The following is a 21637-nucleotide window of genomic DNA, read 5'->3' on the forward strand; positions in this document are numbered from 1 at the left end:
GCCTTGCCTTCTAGTCAAAATGGTACCAAAGAGGGGGCAGCGGGGTGGCTCAGCAGATTGAGAGCCAGGTCTAGAGATGGGAGGTCCTAGGTTCAAATCTGGCCTCAGACACTTCCTGGCTGTGTGACCCTGGGAAAGTCACTTAACCCCCATTGGTTAGCTCTTTTTTTTTTTTAAACCCTTACCTTCCGTCTTGGAGTCAATACTCTGTATTGGCCCTTACCACTCTTCTGCCTTAGAACCAATACACAGTATTGATTCTAAGATAGAAGGTAAGGGTTAAAAAAAAAAAAAAAGAGGGTACCAAAGGTTCCTTCTAGCACTAACCTGAGATGCTAAGTCTTTGACCCTATGAGTAGTATCTCTTATTTTCCTCACCAAAAAGATTTTTTTCATGCAGCAAAATTCATATCTTCTGAAAATGAAAGTTTTTCCTGCTAAGGCCTCTTAACAATAGGTACCATCTGGGCTCTATTTTTGAAACTAACAGCAAAAAACTCAAATTTGATTTCTATTCAATTGATCTTTATTTCCTTATAGTTAAAAGAAAACCAAACCAACAATACTGAAAATGCTAGTATAAAACTCTTTAAAGAAAATCTCACTTTTCTTTATTTAAATTTAAGTAAAAGGATTTAAATAAAATAGATCATGTTAGGAAAAGTATTTTGTAAGAAGACAACATGTTAGTTCTATTCTAGACTTCACAACATAAACTAATCACATGGGTTTCTGATACTTTTAAAAAGCCTGGTGGAGTAGAGGAATCATCAGCCTGGAGAATCAGGTGAGTTGGACCTTAAAGCCTTATCCTGACTCTTCCTTCTTCTAGAAAAACATGTACAAAACACTCAACTACTTTGAATCTCATTTTCCATATTCATAAGATGTAGATAACAAGAGGTATCCTCCCCAACTTAAAGAGCTATAGTGAAGGACAGAAGAGATAGAATAGATAAGACATTTTGAAACTATACTGATGTGAGCTTTTATTACTGTCTCACAAAATATGAAAACATAATCTTTATTGCACCACAGATTTAAATATTGGTCTCTAGAAACTCATCATTTTCTTTGCTTCCCTTAACTTTCCATTCCCAGTAAAACAGATTCCTTTTCCTTCAGATTTAAGGATACAATAACGGTCCTATCGGCAGAAGCTGTTAAGATCAATTGCCTTTTTTCTTCACAAGAATCCAAGGAAGGAAATGTAGTTATAGCTGTTATTTTTTGTGTATGTCCGTGGAGCTCAAAAATCTTTTCTCCTGTCTGAAAAAAAATAAAAATGTTAATAGGCTCTGATTTCATACTTTAAAATATTTTAAGTGATAAGAGGAATCACCACATAGAAAACATCCATAAATTCTATTCAAAATTACGACAGAACTGAATTATATTTCAATTTTCTACATTTAATAGAAATTTACTAAGTGAAAAAAAAAACAACTAAGAATAGCTATCAGCAATTCTTAGCTATTCTCTAATGGAATAACACTACATTTTTTATATTCTTGTTAGACCGATTTAAAAATAGTGTTATAAATGTGATTAATTTGTGACTTGAGTTATCTAAAATCTATCTAGGCTCATGGAACCTGGATATCAGTTATATTTATATAACTGCAACTTCTTAAATCCTCCTATTACAGCATCATTAACATAATAACAAAATTAACTTAAATTTCTGTATACTTGGTGAATATAATACATTTTTCAAAAAAAGATCTTAAAAATAAATTTCATCAAAAATACTTCAAGGTAGCTCAGTGGAGTGAGAGTCAGGCCTAGAGACGGGAGGTCCTAGGTTCAAATCTGACCTCAGCCACTTCCCAGTTGTGTGACCCTGGGCAAGTCACTTGACCCCCATTGCCCACCCTTACCAATCTTCCACCTATAAGACAATACACCGAAGTACAAGAGTAAAAAAAAAAAAATACTTCAAGGATCTGTGATTTCACTGCTACACTTACCTGAGACACACTGCAACCTCTATACAACTGAGTACATGGTGGTCAAGAGCTGATATGGTTCAAAGTATAACATCATTTGGCAAACCAATAAGGATAGGTGATAAAGATATGCCTTGTCCCCTGGCTCCTATCAGCAGGCTTTCTAACTGGGTAGGGCATGTCAGAGGAAGCTCTTGTGGCATAATCTTCAAGAATTCAGAGAAACCTTGATGCTACATTGAAAATACAGGTATCCTTTCCACATTGTGGGAATTAGAGGTGTAGCACCCCCAAGATCTGGAAAATCCACATAAAGATTTTTGGCCCTCCATACCAGAGCAGTCTGAATTTTTTCTTTTTCTTTTATGGGGCATTTACAGTATCTTATTGTAAATTTTGGGCTAAGTATTTGGTCATAGGTTATAAAGTTTCTGAACTTTTTCTGAGTCATCTGCTGGCCTTCAGACATTGTCTGTAGCTTCCATGAAACTCCCCCAAAATATCCATTTACTTTCTTAGGTTGACCCACAATATATTGAAACTACACTGGGGAGAGTCATGATATCGAATGGATACCTGAACTTTTAAAATACTTTTAAATAAGACCAAAACAAGATATCATATACCACTAATGCCATTCTACTTTAGATAAGTTTAAGCTGTTCCCCTCACAGTCTGGACAATTGGACAGTTCTTTTTTGCCATTAAATGTTGCTACATACACCATGATGAAACAGGTGTGCTCAAATACCTGGTAGAAAAGCAGTCATACAAGTGGCCACAAATCAGTGATCTGAAATACTGGGGCCAGAAAGGATTTCACTGAAGAGGACTGTCAATAATAATGTTCAACTTTGTCAGACTAATAAAGCTCAGTGCCATCTGATATAGCACCACTCTAACTTTGGAAATCAGCACAGTTTTGCAGGCTGGGGAAAAAAACTATCTTCATGACTACATAAAGGAAAACACTTCTAGATGCCAATATTTTAAATTTACTAGAAAAAAGTTTCAGAAGTTAGTATGAACCAGTGAAAGATTAAGATATCATCCTCATACTAACAATACTGAGGCTGCTACATGTTGCCAGATTATTCCTAGCAGTCACTATAAATCTTGCTTATAAGAAGTAATGTATACACTTGCAAAATCTCTATACTTTTCATTATTTTATATTGTTTTTCTCCTGCTTTTCAAAACGTTTGTCAATTTTATTTGTTTCCAAAAAGTAAAATGTAAAACATTCCAGGAACTCTTCCTCTATATTTCATTGTCTCAAGTAATGAGACAAAGTTTGATTTCTTTTACTTTATATATTTGTTTCATATTAGGAGAAGGAATATATATAAAGACAGCACAGTACAGTGAATAGAGAGCCCTCTTTGGAGTCAAGAAGACCTGGGTTGAAATTTCTCTTCTGATACAATTAACTGTTTGACCATAATCAGGACACTTAATATTTCATTCTCTTCAAGACTATAAGACACAGGGGGGTAGCTAGGTGGCATAGTGGACAGAGCCAGGCCTGAGGCTGGGAGGGCTATCGTTCAAATCTGGTCTCAGATACTCCCTAGCTGTTTGACCTTGGGCAAGTCATTTAATCCCCACTACCCAGACCTTATCCCTCTTCTGCCTTAGAACTAATACAAAATATTGATTCAAAAACAAAAATAAAGGTTAAAAACAAAGACTGTAAGATAGAGGGGATCTACTACATTAGTGAATGGGATTTGTTCCTGGAATATAATCAACAAGCCTAAACCAATGTGGAGAAATATGTGAGATTTTTCCCTCTATATTTTTACTGGAATTTATAATAAATAAATACAAAAATATGGATGTTTTAATATCTGACTACCGAGAAGTATATAGCGCATATAACTTATGAGTCATATATATTGCTCCTTCGTTATTATATAATCCATTTAAAATCAGCACACACCTGAGCATTCCATAAAAACACAATTCCATCATCTCCAGCAGATGCAAATCTGGTGAAGGAAGGGAAAAGTAAAGAAAGGGTCATTAGTGGTAAGTATAAAGGGTGAATCTATTATCACATAATTGCTAGAGTTACTAAGCTTCTTCAACCCCTGTTAATGATATTTTGACTCACTAATGTTCTCAAGGACAGATAAAATTCCATTATAACTAATTGTCTGGTAGTAGAATAAATATGGTTATAATGAACACATTGCTAAAAATATAAAATGAAGGGTTGGACTAAGGTCCCTTTGTGCTCTAGAATTCTATTATTCTGTGAAATCTGTCTGCAATGAGATGAAACTGAGCCAATGCCCAGTTTTTCTGTTATGAATTAATTTCCCAACAGAGAAAAGAAGTAGTGGCTGAGTAAACTCATTATTTCTATTCATTTTATGCAAAGATTTTAGAAATTTAATTGTTTAAACCATTCCTATTCCTTTGCTCTCTCTAGCTCCCCAATCTTTTGGGATATTGCTGCTTTCTTGGGTAATCAAGAGGTTTAGATGTTAAAGAAAACTAAAAAGTAATATAAAAAAGCTCAAAGTACTCAGCTACTCATGCTCAGTTCTCTTTTCCCCTCCAACTTACAGGCTTCATAAAAATTCGATCTTTTCTTTCAATAATAAAGATTATCCAGCACATGAACAGAGTCTATGGAAATGATCTGTTGTGTAGGGTTATTACTTATAGTTTAAATTAGGAAAGGATTTAATTAAGTACTTACTGCTTGCCAAGAACTGGGGATACAATACTAAAACAAAAACTAACACGGTCGTATGTGGCATCTGGGGTTCATAGTTTAGAAAGTGCCTGAGATGGTGAGTGGGAGATGTATAGCAGAATATAATGACACACCTTTTCAAGTAATGATGCATTACTGATTTGGGTACTGATTTGATTATGACTCCATAAAAGAAAAGTAAGAAGAAAAAGTGGCTTATCTAAAACTTCTATCTCCACCAATACTCAGCAAAATGCTCTGTTCACAGTAGGTGTTTAAAAATTATTTCTTTAACTGAACCACTAGCATGACTAGATTTATTACATTTTCCAATATTTGTATAAAAAGACTCACATGATCACTTTTTGTCTGTCTCCTTCCCTCACTCATTGTCCTATCTCAGACTGTTAAAGTAGGTTATTTCCAAGAAGCTATTCTTAGCCATCTCTTTACAAATTTCCTTTCTTCATGATTCCATTCATTTCCAGTTTCCACTATCACCCCTATACAAATGACTATCAAATCCTACTCTGACCACTCTCCCAAGTTCCATAGCTCCATTCCTAATTGCCCATTTGTCCTATACACACCTCAAATTTAACATGACTAAAACTTAACTTATATTTTCCTCAAAACATCCTCCTTTTGACTTTATTATTTCTGGCAATGGAACTTCTTAGTCTCCAATATTTAAAACTTTGGTATTGTCTTAAACTTTTTCTTCCTATCCTTATTCCTGACTTTGAAAAATCATGTTAGTCCCAAGTCTTATTGTTCTTATTTCAGCAATATCCCCCACATATCTTCTCTAATTTCTAATTGCTGGGAATAAAAAGGTGTGTGGTCAGAATTATAAGTGTTTATTAATAATAACTAGAGAGAGAGAGAGAGAGAGAGAGAGAGAGAGAGAGAGAGAGAGAGAGAGAGAGAGAGAGAGAGACGAGAGAGAGAGAGAGAGAGAGAGAGAGAGAGAGAGATTTCCCTTAAGGAAAGATTAACCTGAATAGAATCAATTCTCTGTTTGGCTGGCTGAGATTGTATACCTCCCGCAGCAGCAAGGCTATCCAGCCTCTATTGCAGAAGTCCACTTGGGTTTTTCAAATCTTTCCCAGTCAGTTCACTTTTACATGACATGCCCATGGGTGATATTCTCTTGGCCCTTCCTCCTTTCCTAGGGCTCCAAGGGGACATTTGATCTGCCTCCTTGTCACCTACCTTGATGGCTTTTGCATTGACCCCAGGAGGCACCTGATCTTAGAGTCTGTCCTCATGATCAAGGCCCCCTAAATAACTTCCTTCATATACAATGCTACTAGGAGGCACCACATAGATTAATAATATAATAATCTCCTGACAGATCTTCCCACACTGACTCTCCCTTATAATCTATCCTTTACACTCATGCCAGAAACATCTTCCTTAGACAAATATCTGGCCATGCCACACTTCTGCTCAAAGACTTTATTTTTAATTATTCAAAGATATTTTACTTTCCCAAATACATATAATAATTTTCAACACACATTTTCAGAAAATTTAAGATCCCAAATTATCTCTCTCCTCCCTCTCAGATGGTGAGCAATTTGACCTGGGTTATACATGTCTTATCATGTAAAACATACTATCATATTGGTTACTGTTGTAAGAGAATAATCATAGAAAACCAAAACACCAAAATAAAACCATAAAAAAAAAAAACATGAAAAACAGTGTACTTTGATCTGCCTCCAATCCCAAAGATTCTTCCTTTGGAGGCAGATAGTCATCTGTCCTTCTGAATTGTCCTGGATCATTGTATTACTGAGAGTAGCTAAGTCTTTCACAATTGATCATCATACAATGCTGGGGTCACTATGTACAATGTTCTCCCAGTTCTGTTTATTTCATTCTGCTTCGGTCCATGCAGATCTTTCCAGCTTTTTCTGAAATCATTCTGCTCACAGTTTCTTACGGCATAATAGTATTCCATCACCATCATGTACTATAATTTGTTTAGCCATTAACTAATTAATGGACATCCCCTCAATTTCCAAATTTTTGCCCCAACAAAGAGTGCGACTATAAATATTTTTCTATAATTGGTCCTTTCCCCTTTTTTATGATGTCTTTGATATATAGAACCAAAGGTGGTATTACAAGATCAAAGGGTAAGCACAGTTTTATAGCCTTTCAGGCATAGTTCCAAACTGCCCTCCAGAATGGTTGGATCAGTTCACAACTCCACCAGCAATGTGTTATTGTCCCAATTATCCCCCATTCCCTCCAACATTTACCACTTTCCTTTCCTGTCATATTGGTCATTCTGATAGGTGATACCTCAGAGTTTTAATTTGTATTTCTCCAATCAAGAGTGATTTAGAACATTTTCCCATACAATTATTGATAGTTTTAATTGCTCAAAGGCCTTTGATAGCACCCTGCTGCCTACTTTGGAAGGCCTAGAATGGCATGCCTATTCCAAAGACTACCACCACCCCAATTTTCTAGATTATAAGCTATTCTCCCTTCACATGCCATGCTGCAGACAAACTGGATTCTTCTTCATCTTTCATAAAATATAGAACGTTCCACAAATTTCTTCTTCTATTCCTTGTCCACATATCTCATTACCCCTTTCCTCACTGAATTTCTATCTTTTCTTTAAAACTCAACTCTAAATATTGCCTCCTCAGTAAGAAAACACATGCAGAGGCAAATACAGAATTAGATTTTATTCAAGTGAAAAGGAAAAGGGAAAAAGGATTAGTTTTACACAAAGTAAACTCTAATTCAACATCTACAAAAAATATGTCTTTTTTAAGTGGCAAAGAATGGGAAACTGAGGGTACGGCAATCATTTGGGTAATGGTTGAACAAATTATTGTATATAAATGTAATGGAATGCTATTGTGCTATAAGAAATGATGAAGGGGATAATTTTAGAAAAACTGAGAAGAATTGTATGAACTGATGCAGTGAAATGAACAGAACCAGGACAATAATTTGTTACAACAATATTGTAAAGACGAACAACTCTGAAAGACTTAAGAGGAATTCTGATCAACATAGTGACAAATGAGTAAACATGTAATCTATCTTCTTACAGATAAGTGGCTCAGAATGAGAATGAGGCACACACACATCCATGTTCACATTCATACATGCATATGTATGTAATTTTTTTTCTTTTGGACACAGTCAATGCAGAAATGTTTTCCTTGATTATAAATGTTTGTAATAGGAGTTTTGTTATTCTTTAATTATCAACTGGTTAGGGGGAGAAAAGATGGAAAGATGGATTTCTGTTCACTGAAAAAATCATTTTAAAAAAGATCAACTTCTCCAGGAAGTCTTCTGCAGTTCTCCATCTCAGAAATTCAATTAGATTCAATACTTATTTTTACAGTACAAAAGTAACTAATAGGAAAATGAAATATAAAACATTTAGGAAGAGGGTCTGGAAACATCTAGCTATCCTTAATAAAAGTCATCAGGCCCAGGCAATCTAGATGGTAACTAATGTAGATTGCTAAACCACCATCAAGGTGCTATCAAGCTAGGAAAGGATAAGTGCTACAATTTTTTAAAATATTTTTTAAACAAAGGAGAGGTTATAAATTGGAATCTAAAGTTGAACTTAAATTCTTGGCTAAATTAAAGAATATATTATTAAAGGGCTGTTAATGGACATCTAGAAAAGACAAAAGATCACAAAGCATCAGCTTCGCTTCATCAAAAACAGGTTATGCCGGATTAATTTCATTTCCTCAGTCAAAAAGTATTCACTACAAATGTGTCAGGCACTATCATAAATCCTGAGGAAAGTAAGACAAAAAGAAGGTTGTAGCCAAGTTGTGACAAGCTTTAAAATGTCAAACAGAGCTGTTTAAATTTGATTCTGTAGGTAACAAGGAGCAATTGGAATTTATTGACTAGGGGAGTGACACAATCAGATTTGCTCTTTAGGAAATCAGTTTGGCATCTATGTGAAGATCCAAAAACAAAGAGACTTGTGTCAAGAAGACTATTAACTTATTGCAATAAACTCTTTTTTTAACATGACCACTGAATAATTAGATCAGGGTAATTATACAGATATAATTTAATTAGACTTTAGTAAATAATGTATCTGTTTTACATAGCTATATATGTCCTTTAATTGTGAATCTGGAAAGTCAAACTCTTGAGGAGCATATCCTTGGAGATATTAGAGAGAATTTATTTTCTTTCTTTTAAATTTTTTTCCAATTAATAAGTACTTCTCAATAAGTACTTAGGGAATCTAAGTAAACAATCAAGAAAGATGGGAGGATCAAGAATATCACAGGAACTAGTGAAAAAAATGTGAAGGATGGAGGCCTAGTGTTACCAGATCTCTATACTATAAAGCAGTGATCATAGAAACAATATGGTACTGGTTTGGAGATAGAAGGATGGATCAATGGAATGGACTTGGGGTAAATGACAGTAGCAAAACAGTTTGATAAACCCAAAGATTCCAGCTTTTGAGACAAGAACCCACTATTTGACAAAAACTGCTGGGAGAATTGGAAAACAGTAAGGGAGAAATTAGGTTTAGATCAACATCTTACACTCTATACCAAGATTAATTGATAATGGGCAAATGACTTAAATATAAAGGGGGAAATTATAAACAAATTAGGTGAATATAGAATAGTATACCTGTCAGATCTATGGGAAAGGAAGGAATGAATTTAAGACCAAGCAGGAGATAGAGAACACTACAAAATGCAAAAGGTATAATTTTGATTATATTAAATTAAAAGGTTTTTGTACAAACAAAACCATGCAACCAAAATTAGAAGGGAAGGAACAAATTGGGAAAAAATCAATATAACAAAAACCTCTGAAAAAGGTCTCATTTCTCAAATGTATAAGGAGTTAAGTCAATTGTACAAAAAAATCAAGTCATTCTCCAATTGACAAATGGGTAAGGCATATGAATAGGCAGTTTTCACATAAAAAATCAAAACTATCAATAAGTACATGAAAAAGTGTTCTAAATCTCTCATAATTAGAGAAATGCATATCAAGACAACTCTGAGGTACCACCTCACACCTAGCAGATTGGTCAATATAACAGTAAAGGAAAATAATAAATGTTGGAGGGGATATGGCAAAATTGGGACACTAATGCATTGTTGGTGGAGATGTGAATTAACCTAGCCATTTTGGAAGGCAATTTGGAATTATGTCCAAAGGACTTTAAAAGAATGTATACAAACTTCTGGACTAAGATGGCCAGAGAGTAGAAGCAAGGGTCTTCATTGCCTCACCATCTACTGATATATAAAGCACCTCAAAAGGACAAAAACCAAAATCAGATGAGTGAAGGGGTTATTCCAAAGGGTGCAGCCTTAAAAGTAGGCAGGGTTTGGTCATTTCCACACCATAAAATTACTCCTACCAAAGTGCAAGCAGATCATCCCTCCCTCCCCCCATTCCACCTACAGCATCAGAGACAGAGTGAGCACGGGACAATCTCTGGGTTCATGGGGGGCTGGCTGAGGACATCACGACTTACCTCAGAGAGCAGTGAGACTTGGGGACCCCAGGAGGCTGAGGAATGCAGAGATTGGGCGTGGAGATAGGGCAGAGAGGGGCTGCACACAGAAGAGGCAGTGTAGACTGAAAAATACCCTCAGAACAAAAACCACTCTGTAGCTCAATACAAAGACCTGCCTGCCCCCTTCATTCAGACTTCTGACTGAGAAGGGAAGAAAAAACTAAAACAGCAATGGCCACAAACACTCAAGGATTACAATCTACAACTACCAAAAAAATTAGGAAAAAACCCTGACCTTCAATAATTTTTAAGGAGAAAAACTTGAGACAGAGGAGACAGCAGAGGACAACAAACAAACAAACACATCCAAACGTTCAAAAAAAATTGAAATTGGTCACAAGTTCTTGAGGAGCTCAGATTTGAGATTATGAACCAAGTGAAAAAGATAGAAGAAATTTGGTAAGAAAAGTAGGAAATAGTTCAAAAAGAAAATAACAGTTTAAAAGACAGAATCTCCCACTTGGAAAAAGAAGCCCAGAAATCAAATGAAATGATAAGCAAATTGGAGACAGAATTGACCTGCTGGAAGCCATGAAAAGCACGATAGACAAAACCAAGAAGGAAAATCAAAACATCATAGCTGAAAATCAGTCTTTAAAAACTAGAATTGGGCAAGTAGAAGCTAATGATCCTACAAGACAGCAAGAATTAATAAAGCAAAGTCAAAAGAATAACAAGTTAAAAGGAAACATGAAATACCTCATTGAGAAAATGACTGCTTGGAAAATAGGTCTAGGAGAGACAATTTGAGAATCATAGGCCTAACTGAAAAACTGGAAATAAACAGAAATCTTGACATCATACAAGAAATAATCCAAGAAAACTGCCTGGATATTCTTGAACAAGAGGACAAAATAGACATTGAAAGTGTCCATAGATCACCTGCTACATTAAATCCTCAAAAGACAACCCCCAGGAATGTAATTACCAGATTCAAGAGCTTGCAAGATAAGGAAAATATATTTCAAGAAGCCAAAAAGAGAAAATTCAGATATTGAGGAACCCCAGTCAGGATCACACAGGATTTGGCAACCTCCACACTAAAGGACTACAAGTTTTGGAATATGATATTCAGAAAAGCACTGGGGCCTATAACCAAGGATCATCTTACCTATGAAAACTGACTATATACTTCTGGGGAAAGTATAGGTGTTGAACAAAATAGAAGATTTCCATGTATTTGTAAAGAAAAGACAAGAACTAAATGGAAAATGTGATGTCCAAATACAAAACTCAAGAGAAAAATAAAAAAGTAAAAAAAAGAGGGGGAAAATTTTTTTTAGGGCTTCAGTAAGGTTAAATTGTTTATACTCCTATAAGGAAAAATGATATTTGTAATTCTCAAAAACTGTATTAACTATCATAGTAGTTAGAAAAATTATTCATAGGTAGTGGTTGGGGTACTAAGTGGTTTAAGATGATATGTAAAAAAAAAGATAGGAGGAAGGGGGATAGAAGATGGCACCAAGAAAAACTTGAAGAAATAAGAAAAATAGGATAAATTATACTACATAAAGAGGCGCATGGGAGGTGGAGGGGAAGAATAATATAAAAAGGCGAGGAAGAGCACTAATACGTAATACTTAAACTTTACTCTCAGTGGAATCAACTCTAAGAGGGAAGAGCATTGGGATATCAAATTCTATCTTACCCTAAAGGGAAGTTGAGAAGGAAAAACCAAGGCAGGGAGTGGGATGGGGAGTACCAAAAGGGAAGGAAAGAGAGGGAGAGGAATTTAATAGACCCTAAAGAAAAATAAAATGGGAATAAGAAGGGAGGGGGTAGGAAGGGAAGTAAAATAAGGGTAAGAAATAGGGTGGATGATTAAAAGCAAAACACTTGTGTAGAAGTAAATAGTAAAAGAAGGAAGGGCAGGACTAGGCCAGGAATCAAAATGATGCGGAATACACAGGTGGTAATCTTAACTCTGAATGTGAATGGGATGAACTCACCCATAAAACAGAAAATCTTACCATATATTGTCTACAAGAAATACACATGAGGCAGGTAGACAGACACAGGGTAAAGGTAAAAGGCTAGAGCAAAATCTATTGGGCATCAACTGAGAAAAAGAAGGAAGGAATTGCAATCATGATATCTAACAAAGCCGAAGTAAAAAGAGATCTGATTAAAAGAGATAGGGAAGGTAATTACATCTTGATAAAAGGCAGTATAAACAATGAAGAAATAGCAGTACTCAACACATATGCACCAAATGGCAGGGCATCCAAATTTTAAAGGAGAAACTACTGGAGCTAAAGGAGGAAATAGATAATAAAACTATACTAGTGGGAGACCTGAACCTTCCTCGATCATATCTAGATAAATCAAACCAAAAAATAAATAAAAAAGAGGTAAGAGATGTGAATGAAATCTTACAAGTTAATAGATATATGGAGAAAAATAAATAGGGACAAAAAGGAATACATCTTCTTTTCAGCAGCACATGGTACATTAACAAAGATTGACCATGTACTGGGCATAAAAATATGGCAAACAAATGCAAAAGAGCAGAAATAAAAAATGCAATCTTTTTCAGATCATAATGCAATAAAAATAATAATTAGTAAAGGTACATGGAGAGACAAATCAAAAATTAATTGGAAATTAAATATGACTCTCCAAAATCAGTTAGTTAAAGAACAAATCATAGAAACAATTAATAATTTCACTGAAGAGAATGACAATGATGAGACATTCTATCAAAATCTATAGGATGCAGCCAAAGCAGTACTCAGGGGGAAATTTAAATCCTTGAGTGTGTATATTAAAAAGTAGGGAGGGAGAAGGTCAAAGAATTGGGCATGCAAATTAAAAAACTAGAAAGAGAACAAATTAAAAATCCCCAGATGATAACTAAATTAGAAATCCTAAAAGTTAAAGGAGAAATTAATAAAATTTAAAGTGAAAGAACTAATGAAGAAATTAAGGCTATCGTTAAAAACCATTTTGTCCAATTATATGGCAATAAATATAGCAATCTAGGTGATATGGATTTAATATTTACAAAAATATAAATTGCCTAGATTAATAGCAGAAGAAATAGAATACTTAAATAATCCCATATCAGAAAAAGAAATTGAATAAGCCATCAAAGACCTTCATAAGAAAAAATCACCAGGGCCTGATGGATTCACAAGTGAATTCTATCAAACATTTAAAGAACAACTAACCCCAATATTACACAAACTATTTGACAAAATAAGCAAAGAAGGAGTTCTAACAAATTCTTTTTATGACACAAATATGGTACTGATTCCAAAGCTAGGCAGATCAAAAACAGAGAAAGAAAACTAAAGACCAATCTCTTTAATGAAAATAGATGCAAAAATCTAAATAGAATACTAGCAAAAAGACTCCAGCAAGTGATCATGAGGATTATTCACTATGATAAGGTAGGATTTATACCAGAAATGCAAGGATAGTTTAATATTAGGAAAACCATCCACATTGTTGACCATATTAACAAGAAAACCAACAAAAATCACATAATAATCTCAATAGATGCAGAAAAAGCCCTTGACAAAATACAATACTCATTCCTATTGAAAATACTATAAAGTATAGGAATAGAAGGGCCTTTCTTAAAAACAATAAAAAATGTATCTTTAAAAGCATCAGCAAGCATCATCTGCAATGGGGATGAATTAGAACCCTTCCCAATAAGATCAGGAGTGAAACAAGGATGCCCATTATCACCTCTATTGTTTAACATTATAGAAACACTAGCAGTAGCTATCAGAGAAGAAAAAGAAATTGAAGGTATTAAAATGAGCAATGAGGAGACTAAACTATCACTCTTTGCAGATGATGTGATGGTCTACTTAAAGAATCCTAAAGAATCAACTTAAAAGCTAGTGGAAATAATCAACAACTTTAGCAAAGTTGCAGGATACAAAATAAACCCCCATAAATCATCAACATTTCTATATATTTCCAACACATCTCAGGAACAAGAATTAGAAAGAGAAATTCCATTTAAAATCATCCTAGATAATATAAAATATTTAGGAGTCTATTTTCCAAGACAAACAAAGGAACTATATGAACACAATTACAAAACACTTTCCACAAAATTAAAACTACATCTAAACAATTGGAAAAACATTAATTGCTCATGGGTAATAGTAATAATAAAAATGACAATCCTACCCAAATTAATTTACTTATTCAGTGCCATACCTACCAAACTACCAAAAAACTCTTTTACTGAATTGGAAAAAATTATAACAAAGTTCATTTAAAAAAACAAAAGATCAAGAATATCAAGGGAAATAATGAAAAAAAAATGTGAAGGATGGGGGCCTAGCATTACCAGATCTTAAACTGTACTATAAAGCAGTGGTCATCAAAACAATATGGTGCTGGCTAAGAGACAGAAGGGAGGATCAGTGGAATAGACTTGGGGTAAGTGACATCAGCAAGATAGTGTTCGATAAACCCAAATATCCCAGCTTTTGGGACAAAAACCCACCATTTGAGAAAAATGGCTGAGAAAATTGGGAAACAGTATGGGAGAGATTAGGTTTAGATCAACATCTCACACCCTACACCAAGATAAATTCAGAATGGGTGAATGACTTAAATATAAAAAAAGGAAGCTATAAGTAAATTAGGGGAAAATAGAATAGTTTACCTGTCAGATCTTTGGGAAAGGAAAAATTTTAAGAGCAAGCAAGAGACAGAGAATATTACAAAATGTAAAATGAATAATTTTGATTACATTAAATTAAAAAGATTTTGTACAAATAAAATCAATACAACCAAAATTAGAAGGGAAGCAACAAATTGGAAAAAAAAATCTTTATAACAAAAACCTCTGACAAAGGTCTAATTCTTCAAATTTATAAGGAGCTAAATCAATGGTACAAAAAATCAAGCCATTCCCCAATTGATAAATGGGCAAGAGACATGAGTAGGCAATTTTCAGATAAAGAAATCAAAACTATCAATAAGCACATGAAAAAGTATTCTAAATCTCTTATAATCAGAAAAATGCGCATCAACACAACTTTGAGGTATCACCTCACACCTAACAGATTGGTTAATATCACAGCATAGGAAAGTAATAAATGTTGGAGGGGATGTGGCAAAATTGGGACATTAATGCACTGCTGCCAGAGTTGTGAAATGATCCAACCATTCTGTAAAGCAATTTGAAACTATGCCCAAAGGGCATTAAAAGACTGCCCGCTTTTTGATCCAGCCATACCACTGTTGGGTTTATACCCCAAAGAGATAATAAGGAAAAAGACTTGTACAAAAATATTTATAACTGCACTCTCTGTAGTGGCAAAAAATTGGAAAATGAGGGGATGCCCTTCTGTTGGGAAATGGCTTAACAAATTGTGGTATCTGTTGATGATGGAATACTATTGTGATGAAAGGAATAATGAACTGAAGGAATTCTATATGAACTGGAACGACCTCCAGGAATTGATGCAAAGTGAAAAGAGGAGGACCAAGAGAACATTATACACAGAGACAGATACACTGTGGCACAATCGAATATAATAGACTTCTCACGCTATCCACATCCAGAGAAAGAACTGTGGGAGAAGAAAGACATTTCCTTGATCACATAGTTCAATGGGGATATGATTGGAGATGTAGACTCTAAATGATCAATCACCCTAGTGCAAATACTAACAATATGGAAATAGGTCTTGATCAGTGGCACATGTAAAACCCAGTGGAATTGCTTGTTGGCTATTGCTGTAGATAAATTAATAAAGTAGGGTGTAAATGTTTAGGTATTATTAGGAGGCTTATCAAGCAAGGCTAGGGAATTCTAAATGGAATGGGGGAAGCAGGAAGTGGCTCTCTCCTGGGATGGACTCCATGTTAGCTGAGTGCAAGATGCTGCTGACCAACTGACTCAGTGGGAGACCTCAGGGAAGTGAAGTTTGTATCCTGGTATCCTGAAGGAAGAATCATCTGCCTGTGAGAAGTTAGGTCGAGAATGTCAAACCTGACCTGGGCTGCTGGTCATCTCAGACTGGTTTAACTTCCTAACCTTACCCATCTCAATGATTACTGGCTGAGGACCTAGGAGAACTGTATCATCACTGGAATTGGACAGGACTCAGCAGTGAGGATCCCACTTCCTTCCCTGATAGTATAGCTGTGCCTTGATATACCCTTTAACTTAGTGTAGATAAGTTCCTTCCCTGACCCAGAGGCTTGCCCATAGATTGTTAGAATAGACATCCCTTTCCCTTCCTTCAAAATCAAAGTTTATCTAAATAAACCTGTATTTTATAATTCTTTGGTCCCAGTCTACTCACTTGTTAGTTTCACAGACTCCCAGGCTAGGTGGATCTATGGTGGCAGTTGGTCTCAACTGCCAATCCATAATCTCCCATTCCTTGTTTTTTTTGGAGGGGTTTGTGTTTTCCCAGTTTGTTAGCCCAGTCTGTTGCCCTGTGGTCCTGTCAGTCCTCCTTCTCCCTTTTCTCTAAACCTAGTAATATTTAATTTACCCATAAGTTTCCCCATAAGATTATGGGAGGGGAGTCAGAGAAGGGGAGGGAATGAATGTTATTCATGTAACCATGGGAAAATATTGTAAATTAATTAATTTAATAAATTTTTTAAAAATGCATACCCTTTGATCCAGCTATACCACTACTAGGTTTGGACCCCAAAGAGATAATAAGGAAAAATACCTGTACTTTTTCATAGCTGCACTTTTTGTGGTGACAAAAGATTGGAAAATGAAGGGTTGTCCCTCAATTGGGGAATGGCTGAACAAATTGTGGTATATGATGGTGAAGGAATATTACTGTGCTGTAAGAAATGATGATCTGGATGATTTATATATGAACTGGGAGGAACTAAATGAACTGATGCAGAGTGAAATAAGCAGAACCAGGAGAACATTGTACACAGAAAATAAAACATTGTGGAACAATCCAATGCAATGTACTTTGCTACTAGTAGCAGTGCTACAAGCCAGAACACATCTGAAGGATTTATGGGAAAGAATGCTATCCACATTGATAAAAAGAACTATAAGAGTAGAAACGCAAAAGGAAAACATGACATCACTTATCACATGTATATATGAGTTTGTGATTTGGGGTACAGATTTTAAAAGATCGTTTTATAGCAAAAGTTATAGTTTAGGAAATCCAAAATGAACAAAGCTCAAGATTAGTCCCCCAAATGGTAAGAGCCTTCATTAATGACATAATGAAGTTACAACTATTAAATTCAACATGGTAATTATGAATAGAATGTATACTCACTGTGCTATGGGGAGGTGGAAAGGGTGGATAAATGTTTAAGAAAAGCTATATGGTCCCTGTCTTCATTGAGCTTAAGTTTAAAAATTACATGTCTAAGAAGAAGCATTCCAAGGTCTTTTTCTGCTTTAAAATTCTATGACTATAAAGGACCCTAACAACTTTCTTACCTAAATATACACTACCCAAAAGATTACATTTTAAAAACTTCTCTGCCAGTTCTATTCTCATTTTTAAAAAGATACAGCATAATAAGTATTTGATTATTAAAAATGAATGATTTCCATAATAACAAATAATAAAAATATAACTTTTTCATAATTAATAAATTTTATGTTTTGTGGGGAAAGAATTATAGTGATTCTCTGATTATTATTTTTTAAATACTAAAGTAGATCCTTAACCTTAATTTAAATTAAATCCTTAATTTCTAGGTCTATTGATTTTTGTTTATATAGTGATGAGAAAGAAGGCAAGCCTCTACATCCATAAATTTTCTTTGGAAAAAAACCATTTACTTCAATTTTTACAATTCTTTAAACTTCTTTTCTCCCTTTCAAAAACTAGTTTTAAAAGACACACATTTTTTCAAATCCTGGTTTAAAAATTCTCATCATGGGGGCAGCTGGGTAGCTCAGTGGATTGGGAGCCAGGCCTAGAGACGGGACGTCCTAGGTTCAAATCTGGTCTCAGACACTTCCCAGCTGTGTGACCCTGGGCAAGTCACTTGACCCCCATTGCCTACCCTTACCACTCTTCTGCCTTGGAGCCCATACACAGTATTGACTCCAAGACGGAAGGTAAGGGTTTAAGAGAAAAAAAAAAATTCTCATCATTGTTCCATATAGTCTAAATCTTAGATGTTTATAATAAAGGATGAATAAGTTATGTAGATTCTGGGAATGAGATAGCAATTTTTAATTCATATAGTAGTGAACAAAAAGTAAAATTTAAATGATGCTCAAAAGTAATGCATAGAATTCAAGACAATTTTTAAAAGACAACTTTTAAAATTATTCAAGGGTCAAAATCTAGCCAGTAGATCCTTCAGCCCTGCCTTTCAGGCCTATTGCTGTCTTTTGTCTATCTCAGTTCATCTTAGTATCTCTGGATGAAAAGTTACTGGAAGAAGAGAGAAGTGAAAAAAATCTGTACAATTCTGCTTACAGCTAAGAAAATTATTTAAATATTTCACTGGAGAAAATATTATAATTAATGACTAAAATTGGGATTTTAAGTTATCTATATGTTTCAGTTATTCATTTTATCCCTATTATTCCTCAAACAAATGAGAACTTAATGAACTTTACTTATTAATTTCTATCCAGATCTTAGTCAAGTATACATTTAAGCCATTCCCTCAACTTCAAAATTTTCTCACAGATAAAGAATCCCTCACTATATTTCTGATAAAGGTTTTTTTTCTCATATATATGGAGAAATGAGTCAAATTTTTAAGAATACGACTCATTCTTCAACTGTTAAATGATATAAATAGACAGTTTTCAATTAAGGTTCTCCACAGACACATGAAAAAATGCTCTAAATCACTACTGAGTAGAGAAATGCAAATTAAAATAAGTCTGAAGATCAGATTGGCTAATATGACAGAAAAAGAAAATGATATATATTGGAAGGGGTATAGAAAAATAGGATACTAACAGACTGTTGGTGAAGTTGCGAAATTATTCAATCAGACTGGTTGGGAATTTGTAACTATGCTTAAAAGGCTTTAAAACTGTGTATACAACTTTGATCAGTAATAAATACTACTAACATGTCTGTAACCTGAAGAGATCCAAAAAAGGGGAAAGGGCCTATCTGTACAAAAATATTTAGAGTAGCTCTTTTTCTAGTAGTAAAGAACTGAAAATTGAAGGGATGCCCATCAATAGGGAAATAGCTGAACAAGTTGTAATATATAATTGTAATGGAATAGTATTTTGCTATAAGAAATGATGAGCAAGATCATTTCAGAAAGATTTCAACTTAAATGAACTGATGTAAAGTGAGCAAAACCAGCAGAATATTGTACATGGTAACAGCAATATTGTATGATAAACAAATTCAAAAACTAATGATGAAAAATTCCATCCACCTCCAAAGAACAAACTGATGGAGTTCAACTGAATGCAGATCAAAATATACTATATTCTCTATTTCACTTTCTTCATTTGTGGTGTTTTTTTAGTTCTCTTCCACGAAATGACTAATAGGGAAAGATTTTTTACATGATTGAACATGTGAAAACTGAACCAGATTGTTTATTGCCTTGGGAGGGAGGAGGCAGGAAAACCCAAATTTTTTTTAAAAGTGTTAAAAATTATTTTTAAATGTAATTGGAAAAAAATAAACATTTTTTAAAATAGAAATCTACTCTATTACCAGGATATAAAAGAGAAAATGACTGGATAGAACACCAGGCCTGAAGTCATGAGGTCCTGGATTCAATCTAGCCTCAGACATTTCTTAGCTTTGTGACCCTGGGCAAGTCACTTGACTCCAATTGCCTAGCCCTTACCACTCTTCTGTCTTAAAATTGATACCGATTCAATACTGATTCTAAGACAGAGGGTAAGAATTTTGTTTTGTTTTGTTTTGTTAATGGAGAAAATAGTCGATAAATCACTTCATTTCTTCTGCTTGCAAGTTCTTTACAACTTTCACTTACTAACACCAATTACAGAGATACTAAGCCTTAGCTCTCTTTTATAGCTAGGTCCTATAAGCTATGAATAAGATTTCTAATAGCATATCCACTCTCATAAAACTCATACTAATAAGACAAATGGTACATCTTATGATGTTCATTTTAATGATATTTTGCCTGTGACATTTTCAAATTTATTCAGTTTCTTATTTTTTCCCAAAGTAATAATGGGGAAAGCAGAAATCCCTTTGGGATTAAGGGGGTCACACACACACAAAGAACATATTTTCAAAATGGTATAAAACAGCTAAGAAAAAGAACATGAGTTTACACAGAAATTGAAGCTAAATAAAGATATGAGTCAGTCATTTGGTCACCAAAAGCAGGGCTTTTCAAATCAACAGAGCTTGAATTCTAGACCAGTATTTCATTTAAGTGAAATTATTTCCCAAGATAAGAATCTCTAACAAATAAAGCATTAAGTGGTTAAAAAAAAAACAGTTCAATTATCTAATTTCTCCCTCATTTTCTTTTTTTTTCCCTTCAGATAACTAGATGTTAAATATCATGACTGTGACTATAGCATTTACATAAAAATATAGAAAAGTCTCAATTAGCTAAAATTCTTAATGGCATATTCCAGATAATTTAATTCTATGGTTAACTTGGGGTTAATGAGAAAACACTTTAAATGAGAAACTTGGAGTGCACCTCAAGGTCCATCACTGTAAGCAATTTCCACTGCATAGAACTCAAGATATAGAAAGAATAAATGGTTGGAAGGAATCAGGCAATGATTAAATATTCATAAACAGAATCACCAATGTGTTCTAAATTATTGGGGATAAAAGAGGCCCCAGTCCTCAAGTACCCAAAACTTTCACTCCCAAAAAACATATATGAGACAAATAGAAAATGATTGAGTATTACTAATAAGAAAGATTTCTTAAACTCTTACTATGTGCCAAACACTGGAGATATCAATACAAAGAATGAAGAGATTTCTTACTCTCAAGGAGGTAAAATGCTAGTGGTAGAGACAACAAGTATTTATGTGATCAGAAGTTCCTTACAAAGTAGTTTGAGGGTACAGGTAGGTGGCTCAGGGGATAGAGAACCAGGCCTAAAAGAAGAGGTTCTGGGTTCAAATCACTCAACCCCCATTGCCTTGCCCTTACCACTCTCCTGCCTTGGAACCAATACTTATTATTAATTTTTTTTAATTTTTTTTAACATTTATTAATATTCATTTTTAACATGGTTACATGATTCATGCTCCACCTTTCCCCTTCAACCCCCCCCCGCACCCCACCCCCCACCGTTAGCCGATGCGCATTTCCACTAGTTTTGTCATGTGTCCTTGATCAAGACCAATTTCCAAATTGTTGGTAGTTGCATTGGTGTGATAGTTTCGAGTCCACACCCTCAATCATGTCCACCCCGACCCATGCATTCAAGCAGTTGTTTTTCTTATATGTTTCCTCTCCTGCAGTCCTTCCTCTGAATGTGGGTAGCTTT

General features: G+C 34.6%; 1 protein-coding gene across 1 annotated transcript in view; it reads right to left on the reverse strand.

Moving 5' to 3' along the window:
* Positions 1-21637, reverse strand: part of WDR41 (WD repeat domain 41) — an 84762-nt gene that overhangs the window by 42898 nt on the left and 20227 nt on the right. Inside the window, exons 3-4 of the mRNA XM_044657706.1 lie at positions 3892-3940; positions 1138-1269 (exon numbers count right to left, since the gene is read on the reverse strand). Of these exons, the coding sequence (XP_044513641.1) occupies positions 1138-1269; positions 3892-3940 (181 nt within the window). The remainder of the gene's footprint in view (positions 1-1137; positions 1270-3891; positions 3941-21637) is intronic.

The sequence above is a fragment of the Gracilinanus agilis genome, chromosome 1, assembly GCF_016433145.1.
Source record: "Gracilinanus agilis isolate LMUSP501 chromosome 1, AgileGrace, whole genome shotgun sequence".
NCBI lineage: Eukaryota > Metazoa > Chordata > Mammalia > Didelphimorphia > Didelphidae > Gracilinanus > Gracilinanus agilis.